Source organism: Gasterosteus aculeatus, chromosome 2 (assembly GCF_964276395.1).
Source record: "Gasterosteus aculeatus chromosome 2, fGasAcu3.hap1.1, whole genome shotgun sequence".
NCBI lineage: Eukaryota > Metazoa > Chordata > Actinopteri > Perciformes > Gasterosteidae > Gasterosteus > Gasterosteus aculeatus.
In genome coordinates, this window is record NC_135689.1 from 8,439,218 (window position 1) to 8,459,700 (window position 20,483).

At 43.1% G+C, this 20,483-nt stretch overlaps 1 protein-coding gene across 1 annotated transcript; it reads right to left on the bottom strand.

Annotated features, from left to right (window-relative positions):
- On the bottom strand, positions 1 to 19,513 carry cables2b (Cdk5 and Abl enzyme substrate 2b). Its single transcript, XM_040193564.2, has 10 exons — positions 17,903 to 19,513; positions 9,729 to 9,824; positions 5,439 to 5,516; positions 4,707 to 4,815; positions 4,451 to 4,619; positions 3,115 to 3,212; positions 2,274 to 2,380; positions 2,009 to 2,128; positions 1,572 to 1,656; positions 1 to 1,390 (listed from the first exon to the last, which is right to left on the bottom strand). Exons 1-10 carry the CDS (start codon positions 18,475 to 18,477, stop codon positions 1,238 to 1,240), a joined length of 1,590 nt encoding a protein of 529 aa, XP_040049498.1. The 5' UTR covers positions 18,478 to 19,513; the 3' UTR covers positions 1 to 1,237.
- Between the last annotated feature and the right edge of the window lie 970 nt (positions 19,514 to 20,483).

A 20,483-nucleotide genomic window follows, 5' to 3' on the forward strand; every position in this document is an offset into this window, starting at 1 on the left:
TTTTATGACACAGTAAAATAATAAATAACAGAATAAATAAGGGGAGTTTTCTAAAGTAGTTAAAGAGCAGGAAGGTACTTTTGGTACTTGGTGTTGCCTCAGGAAGTCTGCAGCTACAGCGAGCTGCCTCCAACAAACACGAACACCGTCGTTGTCCAACTCAAGAAGCCGTCCTCTCCCAAAAACACGATGACATGAAAGCGTTTTGCTGCAGCAGAGACGGTGCCGGTTGCAGTGTGATCGGAACAACGCTTCTCGTCACCATGGCAGCATCTTTGTGTAGATGCAGCGCTTCTCTGCGACCACCAGAGGGCGCAGCAGTCTGCTGCTGGAGACACAGAGGTCCAAACACAGAAGACAGGTGGAGACAAAGATGCCCGCTTGAACCTCTGGATCCACGGACGGACGAGATAGAAACAACTGATATCCGAGTGCCCTTAAGCAAGGCACTTAAACGTGTAAATATGTGTTACAGTAAAGCGGCTTCTGTGAACCAGTGAACCCTCCCGCGACAGTTTAAAGTCAGAGCTGCACACAGAAAGGTACTGACGCTACGTCATCAATGCGAGGGAGAGACCCAACCAGAATCCTGACCAGTGAAACCAGTTTAAGCTTAAATGGAAATGAAAAATATACAATGAAAAGGGAATGTTGTTCAAAATGTTGCTACTTTTGCTGAAATCACTCAGAAGTTCAGATTAAAGATGCTTTGAAATGCAGTGATTGTCAAATGCAAACAACGTCTTGTTTAATGATTGGACACATTTACACTAAAATACGTTATCTTTGGCCTTTATCGCTAATTTCTCTGTTATCACAGTCTCTGCGTCTTCTTCTTCAACTCTTGAGTTATCAAAATATTTGGAAACCCAAGGTAGGAACGAACAGGAATATGAAAGTTTATTTAGCTTCTATTCCTAAACCCTCTGCAAAGAAGATAGTAAGAAAACAAAACATAATTTTGTTTACGGAAGACATGATTTTGAGCCTCATGAGGAATTTGACCAGGAGTGATTCCCACGGTGCCGTTGAGCCAGGCATCGGCGTGCTGCTGAACCATCAATCACAGTGTGCCGTCGCTTTGGTTTGAGAGGGAGGGACGCCGATGTGCTCTGTGCTGTCGCGCCATTGAGGGGTCGTACACACACACACACACACACACACACACACACACACCTGTCCATCGTGGGTTGGAGGTGAAGGTTGCAGAGAGTTCCTGGAGGGAGGGATCAATGTGTCACTGCTTCGACTGCTGCAGCTGCACCAGCTTTCTGTAATGTGGCATGACTTTGCTCTCAGGGAGGTAGAGCGCCATCTCCAGGGCGACCAGGATGGTGAACTCAAACGATATCAGCTCCCTCCTGCTGATCCTGAAACGCTCCTCCAGCTTCTACAGAGACACAACGCAGACTGAAGCACTAAACCACTACTAAGCTTGATTGTTCTCTAATGTGTGTGAGGACGGCTGAGAAGGACAGAAAGTGTTGTTTTACATCTGCTCATGTAGATCTCTTATACAGTCAGAGGTAACTTCTGTGATCATATAATGTATGTGTGTGTGAGTGACTCACATCAATGAGATGTTTGACCTCCTGTTTCTTGAGGTCACTGCTGATCTTGGCAGCCAGCAGGATACAGGCAGCCGACACCAACTTCCTGTGAAACCACAACAGAGCGGAGGAGCTCATGAGGGAAGATTTTTACTAATGGACCTGAAACAGGTCAGATTCACGCGCATGTGTTCATTCACAGCCCTCTGCTCCTAATACGTTAGAAATGAGTGCAATGCAGAGGGAACGCCTACTTAATGTAAAATGATGATTGCAATACATTTGAGGTTGTTTAACGTTTATACCAAACACGATCAATATGAAGGAAACAATGAAGCCGCTGTGAACAGAGATGGGTGAATAGCCTATATGTCTTGAATAAATAATTCAAACGGTAGTAGAGAAGTTATACGTTGATCATTGGAGCAGTCTGACATGAGGATCATATGTTAAAGGACCTGTTTTGTTTATTGAGTCGACCCTGCAGCACCAGCTTCTCAAAGTAGACCAGCGCCATCGCGATGGTGACGGGCTGCATCCCGCAATCCTCCCCGACTACTCTCATCTCCCTCTTCAGACTGGGAGACAAACAGCATGAAAGTCACAGACAGTTATTAAGTTTCAGCCTTTCTGAATGTAAAACAAATTGGGCATCCGATTGGAATGATAGTATAAACTTAAAATACATTTTAATGTTTTTTGTCAATTTATCTCAAATACTACCTGCGTATCTTGCTGAGAGTGAGTTTGATGTGAGGAAACTTCTCCTTAAAAGTCTCGTTCATGTCTTTCTTCAGATCAGATGGTTTGACGTATTCTATTACTGTTGTCTGGACGATAAAAGATGGGAGGAGAAGATTTGATTAAAATAAAGAAAGGATGGAAAGAGTGGTGGAAGAGAAGAATGCAACAACAGGTGCAAAAAACTATAATGTGATACTAATGTCTGCCACAAGAGGCTGAAGTGCACCAGTACCCAATGACTTTCAGTCGAAAGCATTCATGATTTCCCAAATAGCAAATTAGCACCTATTCAGATATATTTCAATCCATGAAAGATGTGACTTTACATAACTGGTAAGAAATGATTCCACTAGGAATGAAACATAAATGCTTTAAATCGTATTTAGAATGTTGCAGAGGTGGACGTCAGCCTCTGGTGCCCAGAAATGTGTATTACAACAACAAAGACCGATGATCATGACAAAGAACATTTTTACATTGATGTGTAAACACAGGAGAGAAAAGATCTTATCACAATAAATACAGACTTTTCTAAATTAAATTTTTTAGATTATATTTGTGGCTTATTTTTAAATTACTGTGTTGTGAACCAGGCTTACGTTGCGGTTAATTCAGTGACTAATCATACACATATAAAATGTGTAACACAAATTCAGAAAAGAGAGAGACAAAGCTACCAAACAGTGGTGTCGCCACACATAAATACTCACTGAACATTTACTGCTGTTTCAAAAATATAGTGGCAAATGTCAAGTATATTTAATTGTAGAATGATTTGTGATGCCGCAGATTGTTGACGTCACAATAAGTGTCTCTTTACCATGTAAGAGGCGAAGATCAGAACCCGTTTGTGTTTCCCACAAGGCCACTGGGGGTCACTGAGGAGGTTCGGGTCGTAGTCCGTCACATCTTCAAGACCTTAACACACACACACACACACACACACACACACACACACACACACACACACACACACACACACACACACACACACACACACACACACACACACACACAATAAATAGCTCATTCATATGATACTCAGAAATGACCCATTTTGTCAATATCTATTTTTTAACTCATGACAAATCAGACATCTAAGCATTATTACTAAATCACATTAATTATTATTCTGGTGTACGGTGTTTATATCTGCTGCTATTAATCGCACTTGTTACTCTACCATGAAATGTTCTCTCGTATAGTTTCTACATTTACCTCTAAACATCTCTTTACATCGCAATGCATTGCAATTCCCTTCTGGGTATCAATAAAGATTAATCTCCTTTTATCTGAAGAGCCTGACAATGTAATAAGTGAAAAGATAAATCAGCAGAAAGATGTCATGCAGGGAGAAATGATCCCCGCTGAGAGCTATAAAAAAGAACCAGAACAATCTGTGATGCGTTACACTCAGAACTAAAGGAACTGCTGGCCCGCCTCCACTTCAACTCTTAAATTCAGGCTGTATTAATTATACTATTGCTATTTAACCACGTGCATATGTTGACGTTGAACCAAACCACCTGATCGCTAAATGCTTCTGTGATTAGTTCTCCAAGCAACATAAGACGTGTGAATACGGCCGCTTTGGGAGAGACACTTAACAAGAAGACTATAAATTTAAACCTGCCATCAATGTGCGCACACACACACACACACACACACACACACAGCTGTGATGTTTTAATGAAAGGTTCCATATTAGAAAAGGACGTTTAGGGGCTAATACGGGGCTCTGTCACTGTGGGTGGGTGTTTGTAGATTGTACGTACACACACGTGTTTAAACTATAACAAGAACTCCAGTAAATCTCTCTTCATTCAAACCCGAATCTCATCCCTCTATCATGTGTTTATTCTCTTTCCCTCTGCAGCCACAATCACATATATTCTCAACAATATTATCAGGCCGACTCCAAAAGCAGGGACACGTCCACTATCAATATTACATTCATTTGGTATGATCCAATATGTAGCGGTATGACGTCAATAGTGTTGAAATTAGAAGCACACTTTCAAATGTATTTCCAAGTCCGATGAACATCAGCCATGCTGTTTTTCCACAATCCTGCGGACAAACGGAACCAACAACGCGTGTGTGTGTGACGTGTGTGTGTGTGAGTGTGACGTGTGTGCGACGTGTGTGCGCATTACCCAGGTCCAGTCCCACAGTGCTGTTCAGCCTGCTGGGCGGGCAGCTCCTGCCCGGCATGCTGAGCGTACTCCTGGAAACTGGAATCTGCAGCGTCAGGTCGCAGGTCGACGACGGTTTGTGCCTCACCAGGGCGTTGGTCGGGTACAGGAACTGGGCGTACGACACAGACTGAAAGACGGAGAAAGAGATGAATTGATGAGATCCAAATCCAAAAACATCATCTCCCTGAGCGCCCGGGAATGTGTGTTAATCTACCCGGCCGTAGGTGTCCAGTTGAAAACCCTCCAGGCCCGGGAGCATCTCCAGGGTGGTGGAGATGTTACCAGACGAGTGCCTCCTCCTGGTGTGGTTTAACGTCGGGTCACTGGCGAGACAGAGGCAGTGCAGGTTAAGAGGGACGTGAGAACGGTCGCTCCCGGCGGCCCGTCTGCTATCTGGAACTTAAACTAAGGACGACTTAGAGAAGAAGGATTCACAACACGATACACAAGTTTCTGTAACAAATAAGTGCCCGGCACACCGCTGCAGAAAACTGATGTCATTTCCATGTGTACTGATACTTCCTCCAGCGTGCACGAGTGTGACGTGTGTGCAGATCGGTGTTTGTGTGTGCGACGTGATAGAGGGAAAGGGATTAGGAGAAGTTTACATAACTGCAATAACATCTGCGCTTCAGCTGTGTTTATACAGTATCTGCGGTGTATGTGCTGGAGTCAGAGAGAAGAGCAGAACATGATAAATGTGCACCATGTTTGTCAGTGTGTCTGAAGGTTTAAGAGTTTATCCATGGGAAAGTTTGTGTAAAAAAGTCCTCAGGTCAAGTCAAGAGGCTCATGGGAAAACGTGTTTTTTTTCTTTTCACTTTCCCTCCTTCCTCTTCTTCGTCTCTCAGTGGCCAGCGCGGGCTGTTCTCCCACGCTCCTCTCTTACATTCAGCTGATTGTGCGTGTGCAGGTGTGTTTGTGCATGTGCAGGTGTGTTTATTACCTAAGGTAGAAGCTTTCTCCGTAGGGCAGAATGGAGAAGGCCGCACACAGAGACCTCTTTGCACAGATCAGCACGATTCTGAAAGACAAACAAACGGGTGTTCTTCGTTACGCAGTTACGTCTGTCCGGTTGTCTGTAAATAAGAGAAACTGCAGCAATCAGCATCGTCAAGGTGAACAGCAACTCCCCGTATGACACATTTTCAGCGGAATGAAAACACAGAAAACAAACGTTGTGGCACAGATTTTCAAAAATATTCGTTTGTGATGATGAATTGTTTCTTTCAAACCGGCGGCTTTCTTCCCCTTTAAGCAAACCAAAAACCTGGATCTACCATCGAATAAATAAAATTAAAATAACTTTTAACTGTAAATAGGAGTTCCTCTGTTTTAACTGTTACAGAGATGAATGTGACAACAATCATGTTTAATCGTATTGTTTTTAGGTTTTATTGCCCTTGTTCAGAGATACGTGTGGATATTAATGTTTTCTAACTAACTGAACCCAATTATATGCCTTGACTGATCTAATATTACATTTACCAATGTTATTCTTTTGAATGGGTATTTCTTTTCACGATTGATGATGTAATCATTTTGCCAGGAAATGGAGAAAAAAAATGTAATAAAAGTACTGAAATTTAAACAGATGGTAAGCAGTACTTTGTTATCAAGCAATTATCGATATATTATTGCTATTGTTTTACGACTGATTTTAATAACATTTTGGATCATGTTAAGCACACATTTACAATATTACACTTCCAGGAAATTACTCAGCTCAAACAAACCGTAACCCATTTATTTTTTGCCATAACAACATGATATTTTATCTTATCCTTGTTCTACTTTGATGTAGATGTACTGCATGAATAGCATTCACCGTGTTATTTACCTTCTTGTTGCGGAACAATGAATATCGGAACTAAACCGAAAAGATTTTCTTTTTTAATCAAACTCAAACGTTCTTTTTGGATTCACAGTCATTAAAACACAAAGACCTTATAACGTGATCACCTTTCCAGTTGGTGGAAACAGAACCTGTGGATGTGCTCAGCTCCAACATGAAGACAAAATACAACCACATGTTGAAAAAAAAATAGTCTGATAGAAAGTTTGATCAGGAGGATTATATCTCTCACTCAACCCTCAGATGATAATAGAACAATATAATAATAATAATACAAATAATAATAGAAGTGTTTCACCTACACCTGCTTACCAGAGCTCATTAACAACTTGTTTAAATGGGGTTTCGATGGAACAGAGTGTGTGTGTGTGTGTGTGTGTGTGTGTGTGTGTGTGTATTTCGTTGCAGATCCTCTGAGTATGAATCCCGATGGAGCAGAAACTGCACATCCATCGCCTGGTTTGTTTCTCAGAGGAAAATGTTTACAGTCATTATCTTTGGCTCAGGCACCAAAGAGACTGGAAGAGGATTCACAGTGTGTGAAAACATAAACACACTCATCTTTGAGAGTATGAAGCTTACACACACACACACACACACACACACACGGCCAATAGATCTCCAACCACTAACCGTGACTATTTCAGACAGCCTTAAACATTAAAAACAGGCTGCAGAGTGTTTAAGCTGCAGCTCCACTGAGAACTGAGGACCAAAGAAATAACATCAGGTCGATCCTGACACTGTCAGAGGGAACGGCTCCAGAGGCAAATGCAGCCAAATCAAAACTAAGACACCACTGCACAATCCTGGCAGCGAGCAGCAGATCTACCGAAGTAGTTACATAACCTGGATTAAACAATTTGAGCAAATAAAATACAAGCTTTGAAAAGGAGCAAATCCGGATCTCATAACTTGAGGAGCCAGCAGGCTGAAGGCCTTTACACAGCGGAGGCGTGACTAATAAGACTTCACAAAATTCTAGTTTCATCTCTTTGTACCTCAGTACCTGTGACAGCGTCGTAGTGAAACTGAAGTGGGCGCGTCTTTAGCTTCTGTACCGTGAAGCATTCCCCATCGGGATGAAATTTGAGCGGAGCAGAGTTACGTCGGTTTTAATTTAAATCCTTCACATTCGATCGGGCCTTTGAAAAGCGGGTGAGCTCAGAATGTAGCATGACAGAGCAACAGAGGAGGTCATGGCCGCTCTGCACACCCCCCTCTTGTCTCCTTGTCACTGAAAGGTTGCAGCAGAATGATGAATGGATGCCATGATATCATTGGATGGAAGCACACTAGCAAAGCAACATTTAATTAAATTATGAGCCATTTTATCCACTTCATTTCCAAAGAGATTTTATCTCAGTTCGCAGGAACCATCAACATCAAATCAAATGATGGGATCTTTTGAAAAGATTCAAATAAGCAGCTTCCTTTTTTATGTAGTGGAGTCCTGTTTTATATTGAAGTTTGATTAGAAAGTCACATTGAGAAGTCAATTCTCTGTGGATATTCTGCCAAACATGACATGATCCTGAAGAGAACAGATGCTGAGAAGAGAATTCTGCATACTTTAATCCTAGAATGAAAAGAGGCGTTTACATCGTTCATGTTGTGGCTGTAATTCATCGTCCCAGGAGGAGGTTCTACGGTTTCATGAAGTGACTACCATTCAAATGGAGGAAGTAGTAGGTCAAAGTTGACTAACAAGAGCTAACTAAATACGTCCTGGGCTTCTGGAAAATGATCAATGTTGGATTTCACCGTTATTTTCCATAATTCCTAATTTAACTTTATAACCTGGGAACCTCCTCCTCTATCCATCCCTAGGGACGGATGGGTTTGGGTGTGAGGCTGCAGTTGGTTGCGTGGGCCACTGAGACGCAGCTCGTTCCCTGTGACTCATGTGAAACGTGAAGAGCAGGAAGAAGCCGGGAAGCTTGGCGGAAACAGCAGAAGCCTCAAAACAGGCCCGCTGGAAATGAGGCTCTGCTGGGAATTCTGTCCCCTCCACACATCCATTTATCGCCACACATTTCGGAACCCCGGGGGCAAAGTATTCCATGATCACACTGAAGAAAAACTGTACTAATCCCACTGGGACAGGACCCTTGGACCGGGGTTTGTAACCTGCACAAAGAACTGCACACAAATCAAACCAAGTCAACATCCGAACGGAATTCAAGGAAAATTGTTTTTAAAAAGTCGATTTTACTAAACTTGGTGATGCAGACAAATCTCAAGTGTGAGGTAATTGAGTTATGCCTTATAAACGTGTAACCCGTTATTGACTTTAATTTATCCGGGTGGAGGTCATCATCACACAAGTGTGCCCTGGCAGTATTTTCTTTATTGCGTGCTGTTTCTATTCAGTTATCCCCCTGTTATTTACAGTTTTATGAGTCACAGTCACAACCTTTGTATATTTGGAATCGTTTCTTATAGTTAGTAAATCCTAACGAAAAAGACACGGCAGTTTATAGAGAAAAGTGAATATCATGAGTCTGAAGCAGGAGGGCTTTTCAGTCTTAACCGGGAGATTTTAAATGGAGGGGGCCAGTACGAACGTGTACAAGCTTGCTGCTCCCTGCGGGGCTACAATTCTTCTAGTGTAATAGTCAAAGTACTATAGACACAATCATTAATAAGATTATTTGATCTGAACTGATCTTACATGGAGACTTGGCAGATCCACAAACAACAGCTCTGCTCTTAGCTGAATCTATTCTAAAACAATCAGCCCTCAGTCTATTATTATCTGACGTGTGTGTCTGTGTTCAGATGACACAGACGTCAGATTTATACACTCAGCAAGGAAGGACAAGAATAGAATACAGGAAGAAATGGACGGAAAGACATTGTCCGGCCTGCAGCTCCGTTCTTCTCCACTTGTGGAGGACAGGCTGCACACTTCAGCCTGGCAGCCTGGTTGGTGAAGGCTAAAAGTTAGAGACCAAGAAATGATGGAACACTCCAACATAAAAGATATGACAGATTATATTTCATGTTTTTTTGTGGCGTAAAACATTCTTATGGTTTTTCTTCCAGTTGGAAGTGTTCAGAATAACTCCACAGGGGTTTAGAGGAAGTGCAGTCTAGTTGGACAACAGCGTTCACTGATTGGATTGAAAATAGCTCCAGAAACAGCTGTGACTTTCTTTGAATAGTTCACAAGACCTCGTACCCCCCCTGCATGCATGACCGTGTTGTGCAGGGATCAACGCGCTGCTCAGGCCTGTGTAAACTGGCACAATGTGGCTGTGATGGTTTAAAACTTTCATAAAAGTGATAAAAACCCACCACTAAATTAGTGGACCGTTCCCAGGATTCCAGCTCTTTCCGTCTTTCACCCTGTGAAGCTGAATAACGTGTCCTTCTTACCGGCTGCCTCTCGTGTCGTACTGTTTCATGTTTTTGATGAAGTGGATCTTCTTGGTGTGTCGAGGTCTTGGAGAGCCACCAGAGAGGTTACGAGTCCTACGGTGAGACAGAATGGAGATAAACACAACAGATCAGAGAGGCTAGTGCTAGGCTAGCTAGGAGTGGAGAAAAAAAAAAAAAAAAGATGTGATTGTGATTTTTACTAAAAGATGAATTCATTAATTTACTCTTGTAAATAATGTGTCTCAGGGAGCAGCGGCGGCGCTGCCTCGTCCTGCGTGAAAGGTCCAGGAAGCAGAGATGTGTTTTTGTTGACACGGTTGGAGTAATAAAGCCAGGCTGGGTCAGACCACCGAACCGCAACGTTATTATTTCAGAACCTCCATTAGGAATCAGCACAATAGAACACTCTGCTGCACAAGCCAAAACACATGCTGGCTGTGGCAGTATCTTGAAAACTGGAAAGTCTTGTAAACCTCACGGCCCTTCTCCTTCACATCAGAGGGACCGATGCCGCTGTTCCTCTTTCTATAGGAATATGATTTTAAGCATTAATAATAATAAAAATAAGTCATACATGTAAGAAATAAAAAAACATTTAGTGATTTTCTGTTTTACATTTACTCTGTTTCTGAGCTTAACCTACTAAGAACGAGCTGTGTCACCACGATGAGTCTGATGACGTGTGTGTGTGTGTGTGTGTGTGTATCTGCTGAAGGTCAGGGGATGAGCCACGGATTGTGATTGTGTCGACCTTGTGGATTAAAACCATGGACCTCAACGAGGAAGCAGGCCAAGAAGGTCAGCTCTCTGACATCACAGCAGTTACATAACATTAAGATAGCAGCATGGACATGGACACACACACACACACACACACACACAAAAGGTTATCAGTTTGGTTTAAACAAAGTTCAATATATCAAAATATTGATACTTCAATATGTTGTCCAGTTATGTTTAAAGGACCATATGAAAAGATAATAATAAAGGTTTCAACATTGAAATATACACACTCAAAAACAGAGCTGTTACACAACCGAACACAATGCTGCTCGCACACGTTTAAAAAGACACAGAGAGAGAGGGAGAGAGAGAGAGAGAGAGAGAGAGAGAGAGAGAGAGATCTGCATCTGTTTCAGTTTTTCGATGGCTGACCGGGTCCAATACCACATGGGGAATAAACACACACACACACACACACACACACGTGTGAAGCTGGTGTGTGTGTGCGTGAGTGTGTGATACAGCAGTCACATCTGGGTAGCTTAATGGTCCTTAAATGTTCCCCCACCAAAACAACCCCCTTGTTTGTTTTGTTCATGATGTAGGAGAAGCGTCACTCTGCAAAACCTCTCATGAAGTGTGAGAAAAGTCACAGTCATGATGCTCATCTTCAACCGTTCTTCAACCATGATGCTCATCTTCAACCGTTCATCTAAAAAATGTCTTCTTTTCCAGATGAAAATAAAGTTCAAATGTATGAACAGTCTGAGCTGTCACTTCTTTAGTAACATTAAACCATGGGTCTATACATAACAATTCTACTTTTATTCTATCCACTGTAACCACGGTCACATGACACAATCCTCTTGGCATTCGTCATTCCGGAGCATTCCGGAACGTTCTGGAATGTTTCCATTGTGTGGGAATGCAAAGAGCCCAACGGCCCGACACTCCTTGTAGAGGATGACGATGGTGATGAAGAACAACGTGGCCACGCGAGGTCGACGCACATTCAGCGCTCCAGGTTTGATCCCACAGTCAACGCATCTGCTAAAGTACCTTTGAGCAACCCGAGCCTCCACAAAACCCCTTCAAAAAACCGCCAACATGTTTCTCTAGAAACATCTGCCAGAAGGAAATGCAGAACTATGTCATGAAATAAACAACAACCGGCCCCGCACACACCTGGCTGTCGCTTACTCGTCTCACAATCTGTTGCTACAAACAACCGTCAGGACTTAATTTAACAAGTTTGGAGGAACCAAACAAACAAAGCCTGACACGCTGCGAGGATCACGAGGTTCTTCAACGGAGACTAAAAACAAGGCTCCTCGCGGTAGTTAATAGTCAATAAAAATCTGTTATCTTTAAATCATTTCTCTCAGCTTGGGGGCTTCCGTTAGGAAAACGCCGTGATCATAAACACCCACCGTCTGCAGAGAAGAGTGTGATAGCTGTCAGCGTTGCTCTCACGGCCTTTCTAAATCTGTCCCAGTATCTGAGCTTTGCATCTGTAGACCAGTGGCCCAGTTCCATGAAAACCAGACGGCTATTTCTCCCTGGGATGTTATGGAAAGTTTCCCTTCTGTGGGAATGGAAAGATCCAGTCTGCAGTTCCCTCGCTGCAGAGGATGATGATGATGACGATGATGATGAATGTAGATACTTTTTTTTTTTTTTTATATTTTCATCCATGGCCCATTAAGCGGAGATCAACGAGCCAAAACAAAAACAGTGACATTCGGTTCTTCAAAAACAGCTCACAGGTGTTTGAGCAGGAAAGCGCTTCAGGTCTATTGTTGCAGAGTGTGAATTAACGCATGACTATATGAAAGGAAACAACGGATCATATTTACTTTAAAAAATATATAATTTTGGTGGCTGAATCTGCTTATTGTTCAGTTCAACATTAGCATAGTGGGGGCTGCTTTATGTCTCCAGTTATAAACTACGGGTGCCTTTTCATCAGAACATGTATAATTCACTAGGAAGTCAAATTCAAATTACTGCCAGTTGTGTTACACTTCACTTTATGTCATCACTTTCCATTTTTGCATATTGTGAAGTCACAATGACGTTTAGCCTGGAGTCCAGGAGGACATTTTTTAGCTTTACATAATTTCCTTTAGTTCCCCTCTGATGTCATTTGGAGACGACTCAGCAGACAGAATCTAAAGATCTTCCATTTAACTGCTAATAAACCTTTAGACTAATAAACGTTATTGATTGAATGCGGTTAAAAGAAATAAAAAAGCATAAGAATAACAACAGTATTTATTCACAAACGAAGAAAATATAACCACCCGGCAATGCAACGTTCACAGCGATCTCTCTCCCTCGCTGGCAGAACCCCAGGCGGAGGCTGCCGGCCAGAGGCCAAACTAATTGATGCGCTGGAGACTTACTGGGGACTTGGTGCACGTGTCCATGACGATGCATGCAGGAGGGACTCCTGCATGATATTATATAGTTTCACTGGCAGTAGGATTACTGGCAGTGAGTCACTGCCAGTAATCGGTTTCGCTTTGTTGTCATTGCCGGGTCGGTTATCGAAGTCAGCGTACGTAACATTCACGTGACGCACATTCACGTGACGCACCCAGAAGTACTACACTCAACTAAAGGACATTTTACTAAAATGATTACATTTTATGCTGCACGACATCTGGAGGTTAAACATGTTCTTCACAAAAGCTTTTAGGAATTATACTACAACCAATGCTACTTTAAAATGTGTGTATATAAAATGTGGGCCCCAACTATAGTGTTTGAGAAAAATTCAAGGTAAATGAATTCCCTTCAAACACTAACAAGAGCTCCATTAAATCAAATAGGAAGCACTGACTTTGCATTTGTCACTTAGAACCAACTGCAGGCTGTTCGGGGGACTTTTGTTTAGCTGACGAGTCATTTTTTTCAGTTCAAAACTCATGTACAACACCAGTGTCTCAGTAATAATAGCTGGTGTTGTTTCATCTTAGAATCATTTCTTTATCTCATCTACATCCCATTTTTTTTCCTTGTGTCACCGTCCATCCCTCCTTTCGTCACTCTAAAAATACCTGCTTTCATCCTCAAATTAAGATTATTTTAGGCATCACACTTTTGAACAAACACCGGAACCACACCGACTTGATTAGTGATCTGACAGTTCCTTCCATCTCACATAGAGCTTTGCTAAGCAGAGGCAGTGGTTAAGCTCTACACACACACACACACACACACACGCACTCTCACACACACACCCGCCCACTGGCTTAATCAGTCTCTGCAGATGTCTTGCTGTTTTTGATCTGTAGGGACGACGATCCATTTGAACTCTCAAGGCCGTCTACAGAAGTGAGCGTGTCACTTCAATGTGGTTTTACTTTGACTAAAATGACAATAAACACAATTACACAGATTCTGGCCGGTGTGATTGGTCTTCCACGACTGACCCTCAGAATAGTCCCTTCCAAATGTTAATAACATTTATGGTCTAAAAAGGATGCTTGTGCATAAATTCTTATCTTAAAGTAACGGTTTATTAAGTTACAGCCTCGATGTCACTTACTCGTGCGGGTTTCTTCCTGTTTATGCAAATACATTCATCACATGCGGTCCAATAAAACTAATAACACTCATGATTGCGTACAGGTCATCCTACTTCTAGTGAATGGTGATCAGTCCTTGACCTGAAATAGACTTTATTATCGCCACAGGGGTAACCACTGTGTGTGTGTGTGTGTGTGTGTGTGTGTGTGTGTCCACAGCCATTCACACATACAACGGGACCCATCAGCCTATATTTTCTGCTGTCATTCACGATGAGGAAACGTTTTATTGAGCGTTTAATACCATCACAGACTGCTCACTCCTCACTGCTCTTAACTGGCCGCAGGTGATCAATGTTTACTTCCGTGCTGAAAGGCATCCGTGGCATCCGGGTCGGCTAAGCAACAAGCTGCGCCACGTTTTTGCATTTTTCATGGTTCAAAAAGGGGGTCCATAAAAAAGGGTTGTCTCATTTTGAACCAGAGCATTTGCCGATTAACTCCACACGTATCTTAATAACGTGCAATATAATGTAGGTTTTGGAATTTCAGGATAAAGAACATATAAAGTTGCAGTTGAAGCAATATAGACTATTTTGTGTGAGTCAACCTAAATTAAATTTACACTTTCATTTCAGGTTGTAATACAAAAAACAGAAGAAAAAACCCAAGTTAAGACTCGTGTAAGAGCTCTAGGTTGGTGCTTCGCTAACTTTACTTGTAATAATTAATGAGTATAATCGCAGCCCTTCTGAAGGTGAAGGGTCTTATCAATCATCCACATTCATGAGCACATGTTCGAGGAAAAGGTGATGATAAAGAGAGTTGTGCATAATCTAGAAACGCACAACTAAAACTTACATGCATGCAGCCACTTTTTGTGTGTGTGTGAGAGAGAGAGAGAGTACACTAGTGCTTTACAAGATACACAATAAGAATTCATCAGTAATTTACATATAAGGCAAATAACAGTGCAGTTAACTATATTTCTGTATGATATTATATAGTTTGTTACATTACATTATTAGTGTAATTCAGGCTTTAAAACAAGAAGAACAAGACACACAGGGTTCAGTTACGTTATATTAAATTTGTCCCTTTTACGAAGACCTGCTAACCCAAAATATATCTTAACATGTTCATGTATTAAGACCATATTTCCATGAAATCCAAACAAACTATCATGTTAGTCCCGTTTAGTGACACATGTGGTGATTTGATTCTACTCTGAGACCAAGGAGTTCCCTCCAATCGGTGGTCATTTTGGTGTTTTATAAATTAGTATCTATGCATTGCCATTACTGAAACAATATTTAAAAAAACAATATCCTCTTAAATTTGTCTCCCGAAGGACGTTTCAATGCACCAGTCTTGGTTTTCTGCAGCCAGCTAACTGCACAGTACATTCTGTTCACCATTCGGAGTTATATGGCTGTGTGTTGAAGGACCTCTCAAGGTCTTAAAAAGAAAACGTTTCAAATAAGAACATTTGCTCTCATGAGGAGGAAACTCTACCTGATTCAAACCAGGAACAACCCTCATCATTGTCGAGCCGTCGACTAAACTGGTCACTGAATCCATGATGTCATCGTGGGAGGACTTGACCACAGAGGCGCGTCACAGACCACGAGCGCGGCTCATGATCGTATCTGACGGCGTCACACCAGGAAGTGTGTGGCTGAGGATAAGGGTGCTTGTTAAGTCACCAACAGTCTCAGCCAAGGCTTGTACTTGCCTTTCACAAATATATTGTTGTGCGATGCGTTTGCCATCAGCAGGTCGGAGAATATGAGGCTTTTCTCCTGTTTTACATAATTGTAAATATAGGCCTTTTGCAAAAGAACCTTCTTTTAAAACCTTCCATTGCAAAGGCCTTGTCACAAACCAATACTATACTTAGTGGGTGAGTTGCACGCATTTGTAACACCGACAACAACCATCTGGCCATGCGATGCAACACTGTCTTATGCACCAGCGCACAAAATGAAGTCAACGCATCTGCTGTTTTGGGAGCCGGTGCGGCGGTCGGATGAACTGTTAACCGTCGCTAATTTCCCGGCCCGGTTGTTAGGTGTAAATAGGTTAAGCTGTCATTATCCCAGCGCGGCGGATTGTCGGGGTTTGATACGCTGCCAACGCGATGACAAAGCTCATCCATCAGCACTCACACCGGTGCTGCAAGTCTCCAACCGCGGCTACCGTGTGCCACACATCCCCAAGAACGCACAACTCTTCACAGTTCATCTCTCACCCCTTTTCCACTTTCTGATCTAAGCTAAATCTTTCCCCCCCGTCAGGAAACTAATCCAAACTAATCCTCAATGACTGTAGTAAACGCTGAAATGAAAAGGATTCTGGGTTACTGGGCCACTGAAAACGCTTTGACTTCATCACGTTGTCTGTTGGTGGTTCTTAACCGTCACCAGGTTCGCTTCCGCTCTGCAAAACCACAAGCTACTCTCTTCAGTGACGTCTCCTGTAGGCTATTCAGGCTGAGGGTAACGTTATTGATATTCTTGCATTACGTTTGATCTGCTGTATCAAGATCAAAATGGGAAGTCCGTGGGTGTTTTATAAAAAGAGGAACTCTCGGCCTGCTGTTCAGTCCCACGTTAATAACGAGATGAGATAAGCTGCAATTTTTTTTTTAAATAGACTCCCAGATGCTCGTAAATTAAGAGCGGCACAAGAAAACGATGATTAAAGTGAAGATCCTTCCATCCATCATCTTGGGAACATTTATCCTGTTCAGGGTCGCGGGGAGCTGGAGACGGTCACAGCTGGCCTCGGCCGAACAAAGAGTTCTTCCTGGACAGGTCAGGATTGGTCAGGATTTTTGGAGGACCGACGTGTTTAGACAGTCAACCGCTCACGCTCAAGCTCACGTTCACGGCCAACTTGGATTCATCAACCAAGGCCGCATGTGTTTGGAGTGTGGGAGGATGCCTGAGAACCCGGACAGAGCCGACACAAGGAATACACGTACTCCTAAACAGAAGGGCCGTCCCGCCCGGGAATCTAACCCGCGCTGCGAGTCGGTAAAGCGACTACACCCGACAAAAGTACAGGCCAAAAAGGATAAAACATTGTTGGTTTACAATGAAGAAAATACCCAAAGTTGGGTGGCTGAAATGAATGCGGTGCATTCACGTTTGTGATTAATTGGTAGAAATACAGAAGAACACTTTAGATTCAACCCATACTTACGCAAAACCTAAAAACGATGGCCATGTTGCAATATTATTCACTGTCTTATTAAAGACACAGATGCAAAATTAAAAAGAGACTAAGAGCATTTAGAGCCAACTTTAAATACCTGCTAGTAGTTGTGAAACAAAAGACAAATTGATTGGTCAGTCGAGGGAAAAATTATCCCCATTTTGATAATTCAGTTAAAAAGCTGGCTCTGAAAATTGGCTTTGCGGGTTAATTTCAATGTGTCTACAGTTATAAATATGATGCAGACGAGAAGCTTTAACAATCCACTGCAGCACCAGGCTGCTCCCATCAGGACGATGAAGATGCATCGGAAAGACCTCGTTTCCTACTCTAAATGTTATCTTACCTTTTCCACATGCAGCAAGTCCGATTACTAGAGAAAAGTTGCATCACCGCTACACACACACACACACACACACACACACACACACACACACACACACACACACACACACACACACGCACACACACAATAAAGGGCATTCACAGCCTCATACAAGTGTCAACCAGCCCGTGAAGTGCGGACGGCAGTGTAAACACTCTCAACTCCACCAGCCCCCCACCCACCCCCCACAAATGACGTCATCGTCTCCCCATACCTGAAACTTTCAGGTAACGGGTCGGAGCTTAGGGGGGGGGGAAAGAGCACGCGCGCTCACCCGGCAGTAGAACCCACGCGCCCGGAGCTGCTCTCACCTTTGCCGCGGCTCTGAGGACACGGAGTTGCAGCTCTGGACCGACAGCAGCGTGGAGGACTTCCGCGGTCCCAGAGGCGACGGCAGCATGCTGACGCTGGACGGGGACGGCAAGAGCAGGTTGAGGTTCCCGGGCGACGGGAGCGAGTCCCGGCGGCACCGCAGCAGGACCTCCGCGCTGCCCGCGCCCCCGAAGCCCGCGTCCGACGGCAGGACGAGGATAGGCGGTATGCCGAGGAGACCGGTCCTCGGTGCCGGGGACGGATTCACGTCCCCGCAGCTCACGGCCGCCGTCAAGCCGGAGAATGTCCCGTAGCTTCCGGCGTTCGCGAGCTCCGGACACAGCTCGGCCAACACCTGAGAGCCGGTAACGGCTGCCTCCAAGTCGGTGTCTCCGTGCCGGAGGCTCCCGACGCGGTCGGTCGAATCACTCCGCACCGGCCGCCCGTCCAAAGAGATGTTGCTGAGAAACAAAAGAGCGGCTTGTCTCCGGCGCGAGTTCTCCCGGTTCCTCCGGCCGTGCTCCCTGTTACCGTGCGTTTTCTTGCCGCTAACGGCGGCGGTTATCGCCGCCATGCCGCCGTCCCGCTGAGGAAGTGCGCCGGTGGCTCGGCTGGAGACCCGCTGTCACATCGCTCCTCCTCCCCCATTGGCCCGGACGGGGCGCGCGAATAACGCCTCGCCACGCGCCGAGCGCTTCCCGCTGCCCAAGCATGTAAATAGACACAACACGAGGGTGAAGAGTGCACTTTAACCAATTATATTTATCTTTTTCATTAAAAAAACATTGATTCTCCTTTTTAAAGTAGGCTACTATTTAAAAAAAAAGATGAGAGCAATGTCACAAATACACAATATTATTTGTATCATAAGCAGATTGTCTTTCTACTACTTAGTATCAGAGAGTGTAACGTTTTAGGATTTACTTTACTTTAAAAAAAAGATAGCCCTTCAGCCAGCTAGCTCGCTATTAAACTAAGTCATATGCATGGTATTTAACAATTGCCCTGATGGTGACTGTTTGTAAAATTCTCATTCTGATGAAATGTTGATTTTTACTATAGGTCAACATTTGTGGCTTTCATCCTAGATGATGTCATGGCTTCAGTATCTGTTTTATAAACAATCTGATAATCACAATAGTAGTTATGCAACAATAGGTTCTATATAGTCTAAAGCTTGAGCTCCAAGCCGTGTTGCCCGCCTGTTACTGTTCACTGTCTGCGTAATTCCTCTGACATGTTCATCTCTGCAGTATCAGGTCTGCTGAGGCATTAAGCTCCACCTGACAGCGGCTTTGATTGGCTGTTGCCGGTTTGTTATGAAACCTCAGTGGATTTTCTCTACACTGATCCCTGCAGTCACACCAACACATGGGCTGAGTGGCACCTGGTCAGATCAGCAGGATGACCCCTCAGTGTTGTATGACTGTTAGCTTGCTAAATATAATCCGTAGGGCACGCCGCCATGTAATCCCTGCAGACTGGGAGTTTGTTTTTTTACACTCACGCCCTGATCCCCTTCATCTGCAGAGCAACAAATGAACAAACGACTGACCTTGCAGCTGGAACAAAAGCAGGATGGAAATCAATAAAATGACATCATTTATTTCTGTTTGATCTCACTGGAAAGTTTTTGTCATTTGCATGATGTCATGTTTTAACAGACTGTACAAAAGCTGGCCAAGGTTTCAACTACAACCCCCGCAATAGAGGTTGTAATAGAAAAAGCTTTGAAAGCCGCTACTTGTTGACATGCGGCCTGTTGAATTATGATAGCATTAAACTACAGTGCAAAGGGCTGAGCTGCACATGGTGTGCAAAAGACACATGAAGAAAACAGGTAAGCAACATTATTTTCCTGGGTGTAATTTTAATTAATATTTACGTATTAATAATTAAATATCATTGTTATTTTTTTTTTACAATAGTTCAGGTGAAATAAAACCGTATAATTTGTCGACTGTTTCCACAAGTCAAATTAGATTTCAGAATAAATATGACCTTATATTTAAATATGGATTAAAGTATTAATTCCAGTCGCATATGCAAGTCATAACAAATATGTGTTTTAAATAGCACTGTGTTGTAGCAGAACATATAATGGGTATTTCCCTAAAGGACTGATAGTGAAGCGACTATCCATGATGACGTGAGGCAGAGGAGATTCTGTTAATGTGTACGACAGTAAATAGCCACCACACAATGATGGCAGCGGTTACACAGCTGTAATCCGATGATGAGGATTAGGTTCATACAATGGGCCTGCACACACACACACACACACACACACACGTTGCTCTGAAACTACACTAAATGACCTCAGAGTTGATCTCTGATAATAGAACTGAACATTTTTTCAGCACCGTGTCGTATCATTTTTATTGTTATGGATTTGGATGACCTTTGACCTTTGACAGCAGTCCAAGATGTAGCTATAATATCATCTTCAATAAGCCCAACGTCCTCCAACCAAAAAGAAAGATTTTCATCATTTTCCATATACCTTCCGCTCTATCGCACTCTATTTTATTATCTCACCCAGTGCTCTTGTACAAGTCCCCCTGCATTTATCTTTAATAT

What these genes read in the sequence shown, in the direction of transcription:
- cables2b (XM_040193564.2), bottom strand. Translation starts at nt 18,477, where the DNA reads ATGGCGGCGATAACCGCCGCCGTTAGCGGCAAGAAAACGCACGGTAAC. An exon ending in TCCTCAGAGCCGCGGCAAAG is followed by an intron (nt 9,825 to 17,902) that starts GTGAGAGCAGCT and finishes GTCTCACCGTAG; the next exon opens with GACTCGTAACCTCTCTGGTG. An exon ending in GGAGAAAGCTTCTACCTTAG is followed by an intron (nt 4,816 to 5,438) that starts GTAATAAACACA and finishes CTGTCTCGCCAG; the next exon opens with TGACCCGACGTTAAACCACA.